Source organism: Lampetra planeri, chromosome 74 (assembly GCF_965212315.1).
Source record: "Lampetra planeri chromosome 74, kcLamPlan1.2.h2, whole genome shotgun sequence".
Classification (NCBI taxonomy): domain Eukaryota; kingdom Metazoa; phylum Chordata; class Hyperoartia; order Petromyzontiformes; family Petromyzontidae; genus Lampetra; species Lampetra planeri.
In genome coordinates, this window is record NC_136179.1 from 2764322 (window position 1) to 2777277 (window position 12956).

A 12956-nucleotide genomic window follows, 5' to 3' on the forward strand; every position below is an offset into this window, starting at 1 on the left:
ATTTTGAAGATACGAGCGCTTCCAGGCATGTTTATAACCATTTGCCCTGTCATTGTGTGCCATAACAGCCCGTGTGATGAATTTGGGACACTTTTACAACTATATCATGAATCTATGAATACGTATTGGTGTGTAAGTCACGTGTGACTGTGTATATATGCATTCCGCTGTGCCTCGATACTGACGTGTAGAAGGTGTGGATTTTCTTTTTTTCTGTCTGCAGCTGCCGCTTCCTCTGCAGATTTGGTCTGATGGAGCAAAGGCACTCAGCGCAGCTTGGTGCAAAAAGGCGGCAATGCGACTGGTGTGCATACAGCACGAATAATCCTGGAAATTTGACACGGCACCAGAGAACTCACACAGGAGATAAACCCTTCAAGTGCAGTGTGTGTGGGAAGGCATTTGCACATTCATCTACTCTTGTAAAACACCAGAGAACACACACGGGAGAGAAACCCTTCAAGTGCAGTGTGTGTGGGAAGGCATTTGCACATTCATCTACTCTTGTAAAACACCAGAGAACACACACGGGAGAGAAACCCTTCAAGTGCGGTGTGTGTGAGAAGGATTTTGCACAGTCATCAAATCTTCATTTACACCAGAGAACACACACGGGAGAGAAACCCTTCAAGTGCGGTGTGTGTGAGAAGGATTTTGCACAGTCATCAAATCTTCATGTACACCAGAGAACACATACGGGAGAGAAACCATTCAAGTGCAGTGTGTGTGGGAAGGCGTTTGGACAGTCACCACATCTTCAAAAACACCAGAGAACTCACAAGCATCAGAAGATCCACAAGGAGTGGAGTCTGAAATCAGCTTGTGAAAGTCAAAGTGCCGCAATGAGCCCATCCCTCATCAAACAAGAACCGGAAGAAAATCCCAGCTTGGACACTTTTAAAGGTATCGAGGTGAAATGTGAAGAAGTGATGGTGAAGAGTGAAGAAGTGATTGTGAAGAGTGAAGAAGTGAAGGTAAAATGTGAAGATAAAGATTCAACTCCAAAATCGGACCTTCACATCGATGGAGGCAACGTGAAGCAGGAGGAGAATTCTGACTGTGAGGCAGAGCGAGGCAACTCCCAGCAGTTTGTGGAGGTGGAGGTTTGGGTGGACTTCCTCCGAGACAATACAAAGTCAAATGGAGACCCGGTAGATGTGTAAGCTTGAGACGATGTCCCTCCAATAGATTCACCTTTGTCACAGGCCTTTAATGACAAGAATGTAAAGTTGAACACTCGGTTCCTCGGTTCAACCTGTAGGGTAAGCGGCCAGTCTTTGTGGACCTGTGTGTTGGGTAGATCTCTAGCCATGAGTGGGAGCCATTAAGTTCCCAAGCATTCACTATGTTATGAATTGCATTTATATGGTGCTTGCTTAATCGTCTCGGCAACTCGGAGTTTTGTATCGTATCTCGTTTCAAACACTCGAAGAGCATCCACAAGTAGCAGCTGCCCCTGTGTGGCACAAGGTGGTGGCCCTGCACCAGCCTGCATGTCGACAAGAGCCTGTCAGTAGGGGGCGATGGTTGATGTGGCATCTCGGTTGTGGAGTTTGTAGGTAATGTTTAGATTTTGCTAAATTTTGACCCAGATGCCAGCATGCAATGGCCGACTCGTTTTGAATGGTGCATTAGTATGTTGTACATACACTGTTAAGCAGACGGTGCGTATAGTTTTTAATTAGCTTGTTAATAGGATGTAAACTAATGCAGTATATTTCAGTGCAGTAATTCAATTTTGTTCATATGCCTGTCAATAATTGAGAATGAATACTTGTGTGATGGTGTGCGTACATGTCTATAAGGGTCAAACATTGAATAAGTCATGTTAGGACACAGTGTGTGTTTTGGAAGTAACCTGTACAGATAACTCAGGTGAGACTCATTGTTCTTGTGATACAGGTCAAAGGGTATTTTTGTGTTTTCAGGAAGCATCTCCCTCTGGAGCGACTCATTGTCTTAGAAATAGGGAGCACACTCGGATCATTCATCACTCACAAGGCATACCACTAAAAAGTTACACGTAGAGGAGATACATTCTCTACAACACGAATTATAATTTTGTATTACGTGTTGACGTAGATTTTGTCGAATTAGGACGAGAAATGGTCCTTGCTGATTAACGTCTGGATGTTCACAACCATGGGTTGAAGCAAGCCTGACCGCCTGCGGTGCCCCTCACAACCATTTACGGCCTTGGGCCAGGAAAGTCACGAAAAAATTGTCCACAAACGACGCATTCACGCAGCACCCGATGCTCCCTTTTGAAGTTTTAAAAGGAAACAACTTTGAATTGTATTATGTTTTGAATTTGATAATTGTATTTCTTAATTAAAAGCTGATATTTTACATCTGGAAGACTTCATTGAAAACATTTCGTGTGAATTCTCTCTCGTCGTGAAGTAGATGGCCCTGCCGGGGATTCGGTTCGATGCGGACTTTTACCTGGTTGAGATCACGGAATCGAGAAAAGGTGACAGAGCTGGCCGTGCCAGAAGACAGCCGTCTGCAGATCGATTCCAACGCGATCGAACGTCTGTCCCTGCGCCTCCTGCGCCTCCGTCGTTCATGCAGGGGGCGCGTAGGTTTGCAGCGCCCCATGTATGAAAACGACGGAAAGTGCAGCGTTTGTCACAGATGAAGTTGTGCGCTTATATAAAAGAGTATCGCCAGTGGGTTTTCAAAGTACCTTCGTCTTACAGAAATAAATTTCGCGTGAGCCCACCGCATTAAAACAATGCTCAGCTGAGCGGGGCGAGCCACGGTGGGGGGAGGGGGGGCACCTTATCTTTGTCACGTGCCGTAGCTCACGTGACTTCTGCCGCGACAATGTTTGGATGTTTTCGCCTGAGGATGACTGCTCGTGTTGCGATCGAAACGTCATGATTCATCTTTTTTATTAAACATGTTTTAATTGATGTGACTTTACCGAAAGAACCAAAGAGTATGAAAGACGTCTTGTCTGCTGATCTTGTTCATGTTCGTGTACATCGATATCCCACATTGCTTACACGTACACACCACACACAATGAAATAAATAGAAACTAGAACGACTCCCGGGAATGGGCAAAGATCGAGGAAACTCTTTCAATGGAGCGAGTTCAGTGTGTTCGATCCAACATCTCTCTGTTCACATCTGTGTCTCTCTATGCCGTCTCTGTGTATCTTTCTCTCTGTGTTCCTCTTGTCTGTGTCTGTCTGCCTGTCTTGTCTGTCTGTGTCTGTCTATCAGCGTCTGCCCAACCGGAGTCAACGACTGTCAGTAGCAGCAGGCTCCCGTTCAACTCCCACGGCTACATGCCACAAAGACAAAGATCCCCCGTATAGCCTGGACAGACTGTAGGGACAAGTGCTGTTAGCGAGCACCTAACACAAACAGAAAGATCCCCCATATAGCCTTAACAGTTTCATTTCATTTATTTGGTATAGCCCTGTGAGCCATTCGGCTCTTAAATCGGGTGCAACCGCAACAAATAAAAAAGAAAAACATGAACAAGAAAAGATCTCAAAGTGACTATGCGCAAACAGAAAAATCCAGGGAGAAACTGCAAATTCTTCCAGAAAAAAGCACCGTACACCAACGCTGTGCAAAAATCCCAGTGGGATGCAAGTCAAACAACAACAACCACAAGACAACTTAGATTAAAGCCATCATTCTAACTCCGAACTACAACAAACAAACATGGCTAAACCAAAAAAGTTTCGAAATCACCAAAATCAAGCCATAAGCAATGTAACAGTGATCATAGGAACTGTGACCGAAATTTCACAATAAACGACAAAAAAACATGTTCCACCAAACCCTGTAGCCATAGCTTGCTGCATGAGTCACTCCACAACAGCAGGAGCATCAGTAGGAGTATAAAAACAATTTCAAATGCACCTATAAAGATCAAAGATGGACAGCTCTGAAATCGGCTTGTATGCAGGTGCTCCGTGAATTGTTGCATTGCAAGAAAATTTGATGATGACAGCTTGGAGAGGCCTCCATCCAGCATTGGATTTAATTATGGTTGATAACACTGGTCAACACACTTTTTCTGGCATAAGGTATTCCAACGGTTTTAAGGTAATTTTGGGGTGCTGATTCCAAATCTGGCATCAGCTTTTGTCTATCACATCAGGTTTTTGAGATATCAAATATTGTGTTTTCAATAAAACTGCAGAAGAAAAATATTAAATAAATGTGGATATCTACATACAATAATATTATAAACATACTATCCTAAAAATACAGCACCATATTTTAACACTAAAGCAGTCATTGACTCGCAACAACTTGCAATCATAAGTGACAGTTAATTTCGGATGAAATCAATGAAAATGGGGTATGCCGATAGCATAAAATGAGATGTGATAGAGCAAATCTGAGATCAGATTTGGAATCGGAACCCTGAAATTAGTCTAAAACAGCTGCAAAAGTCCAGGACAGAAAAAAATGATGATGAACATGAATCTATAACTAAGCTTTGCCGTCCGTTTACTTAAAAGACTCGTCTGAGCTGTATCGCTACTAGGTGGCACCATATTACAATTTACTCCAAATCTGGTAATATGTTCAGGAGATAAATGAAAATGTCGAGGTCTGCTAGCCAGAAGAGGGCTTCGGGGGAGAGTTGGTGTAGCTTTGTTATTCCTTCATTGCAGGAACGAAGACTACAGTGGTTTACTATATGGTTTACTGTATTTACCGGGTAAGGTTGCCCTTTGGGTTTATTTGCCGACGCAACTCAACAACATAAGCAATATAAGCGGGCTTCTTCACTGCTCTGAATGTAAACCAACGCTAACAGACGGGGCAGTAACAAGGATATGCCCTCGCGGCGAGGAACGGAAACGCACCATCCCTGCAGATCATTGCCAAAAACCTCGACTGCCGTGGGGACATCCCAAACAAATACAATCACAGTTGAAATGTTTCCATAAAAGCAAACCGTTCTGGATTGTTTAAAACTATTTCTAAAGATTTCGATTTAAAGCTTTCATAACTGCAAGGATTCATCTCCTTGGTTCTTTCGGTAAAGTCACGTAGAAGGGAAATAATAAAATAAAAATTTAATGTAATAAAATACAATTCTCACGACGTTTCGGCCACAACGCAAGCAGCCGTCCTCAGGAGAAAAACAGGTCTGTCGGAAAGACAGCGTCTGAATGAACACCACCAAGCTTGGCAGCGTATATTTAAGCTGCTGGGTTAGAGGAGGGCGCATTGACAAAGGAATTTGCATATCAACGCACAAAAAAACCGCACACAGAGTTGGAATGTTCGGGCCTTTAATAACCCTTGAACAAGATCAAAATTTACGTCTTGTTTGGGGCAGTGTGTCAGTTGTAAAGGTCACAAGGCTATCACAAATTGTTCAACAAATTGTGCAACGCAACAGTAAATTACACTCCACTTAGTGCAAGTGAAGGAGAATTTATTCCATCAAGCGGTAATATTTAACTCTTGGGTTATTCCCTTGTTGCCGTTGTTGTGATGGGAAATGAACAGAAACACATTCCTGCGGAGAGAGCTGGTAGGAACATTGGGTTGCTCGGTCAATGGCTAGGATCAACGGCGGCGTGGTGTATTCCGCAAATATGCCCGACTGTGAGGGAGGGCACAAGCCGGCATGATTAGGTTAAACGTTAAGTTTTATAAGGGCACCACGGGGTGACTAGCCACTCCCCACCCAGCCCCTCCCTGCACGACGGACGGACACAATAATCTCCTGTGGGCTGGTGTAACCAGGAGGTTCCAACCAGTATAACTTGTGCTACCTGCGGCAATATCAAGGTTGCTGTCCTGGCTTCCATTGCTGCCACCAACATCCAGCAGCTCATCTTCGCTCCCAAGATCCATCAAGTCGTGAGTCTGCAGCTGGGCCGACGCCGCTCTTGTGATTGCACCTGTTGACAACGGTCCACCTGGTTGCAATCTCTGCCTGACATGAGCCACATCTGCAGACAGATCCCCACTGGAGTGGTTCCGGCGATAGGGAGGCAACAGAATGTCGGGGCAAGTGCTGTTAGCGAGCACCTATTAAGGGTGGGACGGCACACGAGGGGGTGGGTGGCCAGCACCACGCCCGGCCGCCTTTGTCTCCCCAGTGGCGATGTTGACACACCGCACCTGGTACTCGTTTGAGGCTGAGTCGACGTAGGGGAGGCTCAGGACCGGTTCAGAAAGTCGTCACTGGCGGTGTTGGCCACGAGCGGGAATGGAACTCGGCTGGTCGGTGCGGAGCGCAGCGCTCACCACGACACTGCCGCTCCCCTTGTCAACAAACTTGAACTCTGACCCCGCCCTCTAACGTCACCGCTCAGCGTGACCTCATCGGCGTCAAACGCCAGGGGTAGGTTAGCCTCGCTAGTGACGTCATGTCACCCACCTCCCCACCACTGCGCTCTTGAGCGTGACGTCATCTCTGCTCGGCCGCTGCCGATATCTGTTCCAGTGCCAATCCTTATTTGGGCAAAGCTACGCCCGGTGACTGGTGGCTCATTAACATAATGTATTCGTTAAAGCCGTCGCGAGTTTATTGCGACGGGTACAACACGCGCGCCCCACCCCTCCGTCGTATGGGCTGGACTCATTAACATAATTTATTCAAGTTAAGACCCGCTCATTGCGGGAAGGGAGTGTCTTGTACCCAGGAAGTGACGTCACGGCCTGCTGCCGCGTGGCTGTTGCATCTCCGCGCGTGAACTGAAATCCGAGGTGAGAAATTCTCATCGCGGTTGTGGTGGTGGTTGTGGTGATGGTTGTGGTGATGGTGGATGTGGTGGTGGTAGTGGTGGTAGTGGTGGTGGTAGTGGTGGTGGTTGTGGTGGTGGTGGTGGTTGTTGTGGTGGTTGTTGTGGTGGTTGTAGTGGTGGTTGTAGTGGTGGTGGTTGTGGTGGTGATTGTGGTTGTTGTTGTTTACCGAGGTAGAGCCTCACTCTCGTAGGGATGTCAATTGAGTAGCAGCGAGCATGGAAGCGATGTCCAGGTTGGAACTTTACAACGCGGGGCCTTGCCTCCTGCCCTCGCCTGATCGCGTTTGCTTCAATTCTCTCGCTTAGTTTAGCAATCTGTGGAAGAACGTAATCTGCCAGGCTATGCGTTCATTGTGTGTTGACCGACTCTCTGTGTTGCATTGCATTACATTTCCAAATTTTACGAAGTTTGTTTGATTAAGTGTGCTCTCTCTGTGTCCTCTACTGCAGTCACCAAACCTCCAAATATCTCATTGACACAAGGCCATAATTATAATATGTTAGAATAATTATTATATATTATAATAATTCTAATAATCAAATATGCCCCTCCAATTTATTGCTATAAAAATCTTCTTTAAAAGTAATAATTGCGATGCTATGTTAATAAAAACAACAATTTGCTAAACCTTGGCCACGAAATCTGGACTTGTCTTCATATAACAATACATAGATTTCTGTTTATATGATTGCGTTGTACTTTATGAATCCCTAATCTCTGCCACTACACACTATGAAACAAGAAAAGGTTAATAAAAAAACAGAGCAATGTAATACAATACACTATTACACATTATTGTATCAAATAAAAAAAAATCCATCCCATGTGTTAGTGAATTTTTAAAAATATTTTAGGGAGGAAATGGCAGGAAATGAGTTTTCAAATATAGATATTTTTCTAGTGGGGGACCCTAGACCCCCTGTAAGATTTGATCCCCCCCCAAAGTTGACTCCATGGCTACGGCCTTGCATTGACATGCTAATTTCTCTACCCCCCCTCTCTCTCTCTCTACCCATCTCTTTCTCTATTTAAGGCCTCGACACAGAAGCATTGTTTCTCTGTGTGCCTATGTGTGTCTCTCTCTGTCTCTCTGTCATCTCTCTCTGTGTGTCTCTGTGTCATCTCTCTCTGTGTGTCTATGTGTGTGTCATCTCTCTCTGTCTATGTGTCTCCGTGTCTGTGTTTCGTCTCTCTAAAATTGAGAAATCTTTGGAAGAACGTAATCGACCAGGTGGGGTGTTGACTGTAATGTTAGCCGACTCTCTGTGTTGTATTGCATTACATTTATGAGTTCACTAGGTTTTTTTCCTCTTTCATTTGTACCTGATGATGATTGCTTGTGTTGCAATCGAAACGTCGTATGCTATTATTATTTTTTTCTACATTACTTTACTGAAAGAACCCAAGAGTATCTTGCTTATGTTTTAATTTCTCTTCACCTGGCTCGCTACTTGGTAACTTTGTTTTATTTTAAATATTCACCGTTTTTTTTTTCATTTTTTACCAGGCCACGCCCGCTGGAGCTGCTGTACCGCTCTTGTTTTCAGAAGCGACCTGCCCACAACAACAATAACAACAAGGTGGGGCTTGTCAACAGCGTGGCGGTGTTCACTCTAGACGCGTGGCGGTGGTCACTCTAGACGCCTGGTGGTGGTCACTCTAGATGCGTGGCGGTGTTCACTCTAGACGCGTGGCGGTGTTCACTCTAGACGCGTGGCGGTGTTCACTTTCGACGCATGGTGATGTTCACTCTGGACGCGTGGCGGTGTTCACTCTGGACGTGTGGCGGTGTTCACTCTGGACGCATGGCGGTGTTCACTTTCGACACATGGCGGTGTTCACTCTGGACGCGTGGCGGGGAAACCGGGGGATCCGGAGGGAAATCCCCATGATCACAGAGAGAGAGACACGCAGCCTCGGCTGTGTTGATTGATCCTCAATTATTTACTTGGTGGAGTGAGGAAGCATTAATACTGAGCAGGTGATTGTGGCCAGGCATGGGTCTGGACACACCACCACCTGTGAACTATGCCAGTGCGTGACAGTGGTGGAGGAAGTGGGGGTGGAGTGGCACGTGCCCCCCTAACGGTCCGATCGAAATCCCTAATTTCGATGGGATCATTGGGGTTTATTAGTAACTAGCTTCACTACGTGGCTTCGCCCGGGACTTGGATTCTTGTCTTGGATTAATTTCATATTCCCTTATATTTCACTGTAAAATCCTGAAAAAACGTATGCTTGCAAGAAAGAAAAAAGCCAAAACAAATCAATTTAACTAAATCGGATGTTTTTCACTGCAGAAAATTCAACCTTAACCCACTTCGACGTAAGGTCGATTTTGGCAACTCGGGAAGGGAATGACATGGCAAGCTGAAAATAGTCACGTTCACTTAGACATTCCAGACAGCATAAGTTGTGCAAATTTAATGATGCTAGAGCTCAGCGTTGGAGAGTTTTTGGTGCTTCACACAAACAAACAGATGTAATTTCTGCTTCATATTTAAGATGGCAGTCGTACCTGTTCTTCGCACGGATATGTATTGAAACTCCGAGAAGCCAATGACTTCATCGTCCAGGAGCAAAGCGCCACCTAAAATCTCCCAGCACGCTGTTAACAGCTCGAGAAGTACGGCGCACGAAGAGCCATATGGTAGGGGTAAGCATTGCAGAGCACTTAACTCAGGTGTGTTGCGGGTTGACGCCACACACTTCATGGTCATTTCCCCCACCCCCCCCCCCCCCAAAATACAAACGTCTATTTTTATACTTTTTTCATTGTGTACAGTATGGAACCTACCCACATGACAAATTTGAAGTGTGTTGCATTTTGGGAAGTATGCTAATCATTTCGAACAGTCACTAACACATATCCACACATTTCCCTTTTATATATAGACTAGCTTTACTACCCGGCTTCGCCCGGGACTTGGATTCTTGTCTTGGATTAAAACATGGCCTACGCGGAGTGTTGGGGGGGGGATGCGTGACGTCAGCAGGTACACTGCGTAACGCTGCCGCATGTGGGTGACATCACCGATATGACATCACCGCTCACTTGCGTGCAAAATATATGCATTATTGCGCCCCCCCCCCCCCCCCCAAAATACAAAAGTCTATTTTTATACTTTTTGCATTGTGTCCAGTCTGGAAGCTACCCACATGCAAAATTTCAATTTTGTTGCATGTCGGGAAGTATGCTGAACATTTCGAACAGACACACATTCACAAATTTCCCTTTTATATATATATCCATAATTGCGCCCCCCCAAAAATATATAAAAGCCTATTTTTATACTTTTTGCATTGTGTACAGTCTGGAAACTACCCACGTGCCAAATTTCAAGTTTGTTGTATGTCGGGAAGTATGCTAAACATTTAGAACAGACACATTCACAAATTTCCTTTTTATATATATAGATAAATCAGCATTTTGCGACCCCCACTGCCACCGTGTGGAATATTATTACATGCTAGGGACTCTATGAGATGATAGGACAACAGTCCGTGTCCATAATTGGCAATAAGTAACGGCAAAGCAGTTACAAGCAACTTGCAGAATTGTGCGCAGTTGCGTATCCAGTACACGACTTCAGCGAGCGCGATGCCGATCACACGGGTGAAATAAAAATTAAGGGACAAGTCCTTACTTAATAATAACTCCTACGATTTTTCATTGCTGGAGGGGTTGCCCCCTCTACCTGAAAATCCTGGCTCCGCCTCTGAGTGTGTGACAGCGTCAAGTTTGTATTTGCAGTAAAGTCAATTAACTCTATTGAGCACGGGGGTTATATCAAAACAGTAGTTTTTAGTTTTCCTCTGGAACTCTTTGTAAGAATGGAGTCAGGAAGTTATCACAGCACACGTACAGCTGAAGTCAGAACTGTTCATCACAGCAATCAAGGACATCTGTGCGTGGCTTTACACCTCTTAGTTGCGATTGAACATTAATTTATGCATTTGTGCATAACACAAATAGTATTATTTTCAACATCTTTTTCTATGTCAGCTGAATTTAGCTTTCATAAATATTCCTTTTAAAGTCAGACACCTAGAATTGTGTGCTCGGAGTTTCGGGTTAACATTCATTTTGAAGATACGAGGGCTTCCTAGGCATGTTTATAACCATTTGCCCTCTGTGTGCCACAACAGCCCGTGTGATAAATTTGGGACACTTTTTCAACTATATCATGAATCTATGAATAAGTATTGGCGTGTAAGTCACGTGTGACTGTGTATATATGCATTCCGCTGTGCCTCGATACTGACGTGTAGATGGTGTGGATTTTCTTTTTTTCTGTCTGCAGCTGCCGCTTCCTCTGCAGATTTGGTCTGATGGAGCAAAGGCACTCGGCGCAGCTCGGTGCAAAAAGGCGGAAATGCGACCGGTGTGCATACAGCACGAATAATCCTGGAAATTTGACACGGCACCAGAGAACTCACACAGGAGAGAAACCCTTCAAGTGCAGTGTGTGTGGGAAGGCGTTTGCACAGTCATCTACTCTTGTAGCACACCAGAGAACACACACGGGAGAGAAACCCTTCGAGTGCAGCATGTGTGGGAAGACGTTTGCACAGTCATCTACTCTTGTAGAACACCAGAGAACTCACACGGGAGAGAAACCCTGCAAGTGCAGTGTGTGTGGGAAGGCGTTTGCACAGTCATCTACTCTTGTAGCACACCAGAGAACACACACGGGAGAGAAACCCTTCGAGTGCAGCGTGTGTGTGAAGGCATTTGCACATTCATCTGCTGTTGTAATGCACCAGAGAACACACAAGCATCAGAAGATCCACAAGGAGTGGAGTTTGAAATCAGCTTGTGAAAGTCAAAGTGCCGCAATGAGCCCATCCCTTATCAAACAAGAACCGGAAGAAAATTCCAGCTTGGACACTTTTAAAAGTATCGAGGTGAAATATGAAGAGGTGATGGTGAAGAGCGAAGAAGTGAAGGTAAAGTGTGAAGATGAGTCAACTCCAATATCGGACTTTCACATCCATGGTGGCAACGTGAAGCAGGAGGAGAATTCTGACTGTGAGGCAGAGCGAGGCAACTCCCAGCAGTGTGTTGAAAGTAGAGGTATGGGTGGACTTCCTCCGAGACAATCGAAAGTCAAATGGAGATCCGGTAGATGCGTAAGCTTCAGACGATGTCGTTCCAATCGATGCATTTTTGTCACAGGCCTTTAATGACAAGAATGTGAAGTTGAACACAATTCCTAGGTTCAATCTGCAGGGTAAGAGCGGCCAGTCTTTGTGGACCTGTGGGTTGGGTAGATCTCTAACCAGGAGCGAGAGCCATTTATATTGTGCTTGCTTGATCGCCTCTGGCAACTCGGAGTTTTGTATCGTATCTCATTTCAAACACTCGAAGGGCATCCCCAAGTAGCAGCTGCCCCTGTGTGGCACAAGGTGGTGGCCCTGCACCAGCCTGCATGTGGACAAGAGCCTGTCAGTGGGGGGCGATGGTTGATGTGGCATCTCAGTTGTGGAGTTTGTAGGTAATGTTTAGAATTTGCTAAATTTTTACCCAGACACCAGCATGCAATGGCCTACTCGTGTTGAATGGTTCATATAGTATGTTGTACATACACTTAAGCAGATTTTGCGTATTTTTTAAAATTAGCTTCTTGTTAATAGGATGTAACCTAATGCAGTATATTCCAGTGCAGTAATTCAATTTTGTTAACATGCCTGTCAATAATTTAGACTGAATACTTGTCTGATTGTGTGCGTACATGTAACATTTTGTCTATAAGGGTCAAACATTGATTAAGTGATGTTAGGACAAAGTGTGTGTTTTGCAAGTAACCTGTACAGATAACTCAGGTGAGACTCCTTGTTCTTGTGATACAGGTCAAATGGTACTTTTGTGTTTGCAGGAAGCATCTCCCTCTGGAGCAACTCATTGTCTTCATAATAGGGAGAACACTCCGATCATTCATCAGTTACAAGGCATACCAATTAAAAGTTACACGAAAAGGAGGAACATTCTCCACAACACGAATTATAATTTAGTATTATGTGTTGACATAGATTTTGTCGAATTAGGACAAGAAATGGTCCTTGCTGATTAACGTCTGGATTTTCACAACCATGGGTTGAAGCAAGCCTGACCGCCTGCGGTGCCCCTCACAACCATTTACGCACTGAATCTGATTGATTGATTTCTTCTGTGAACAGGTGTCTTTAATACAGGTGTAAGAAAGGACTCGA

General features: G+C 44.9%; 2 protein-coding genes across 2 annotated transcripts; both read left to right on the forward strand.

The window, feature by feature from the left end:
* Window positions 1-251: 251 nt before the first annotated feature.
* LOC144737820 (uncharacterized) lies at window positions 252-2218 on the forward strand. Its single transcript, XM_078620693.1, has one exon. It carries the CDS (start codon window positions 252-254, stop codon window positions 1161-1163), a length of 912 nt encoding a protein of 303 aa, XP_078476819.1. The 3' UTR covers window positions 1164-2218.
* A 4386-nt stretch (window positions 2219-6604) lies between these two features.
* On the forward strand, window positions 6605-12956 carry LOC144737799 (uncharacterized). Its single transcript, XM_078620669.1, has 3 exons — window positions 6605-6704; window positions 8251-8323; window positions 11048-12956. The coding sequence occupies exon 3, from the start codon at window positions 11076-11078 to the stop codon at window positions 11928-11930; it is 855 nt and encodes a 284-aa protein (XP_078476795.1). The 5' UTR covers window positions 6605-6704; window positions 8251-8323; window positions 11048-11075; the 3' UTR covers window positions 11931-12956.

Coding starts and splice junctions, on each gene's coding strand:
- LOC144737820 (XM_078620693.1), top strand. CDS start 252: ATGGAGCAAAGGCACTCAGCGCAGCTTGGTGCAAAAAGGCGGCAATGC.
- LOC144737799 (XM_078620669.1), top strand. CDS start 11,076: ATGGAGCAAAGGCACTCGGCGCAGCTCGGTGCAAAAAGGCGGAAATGC.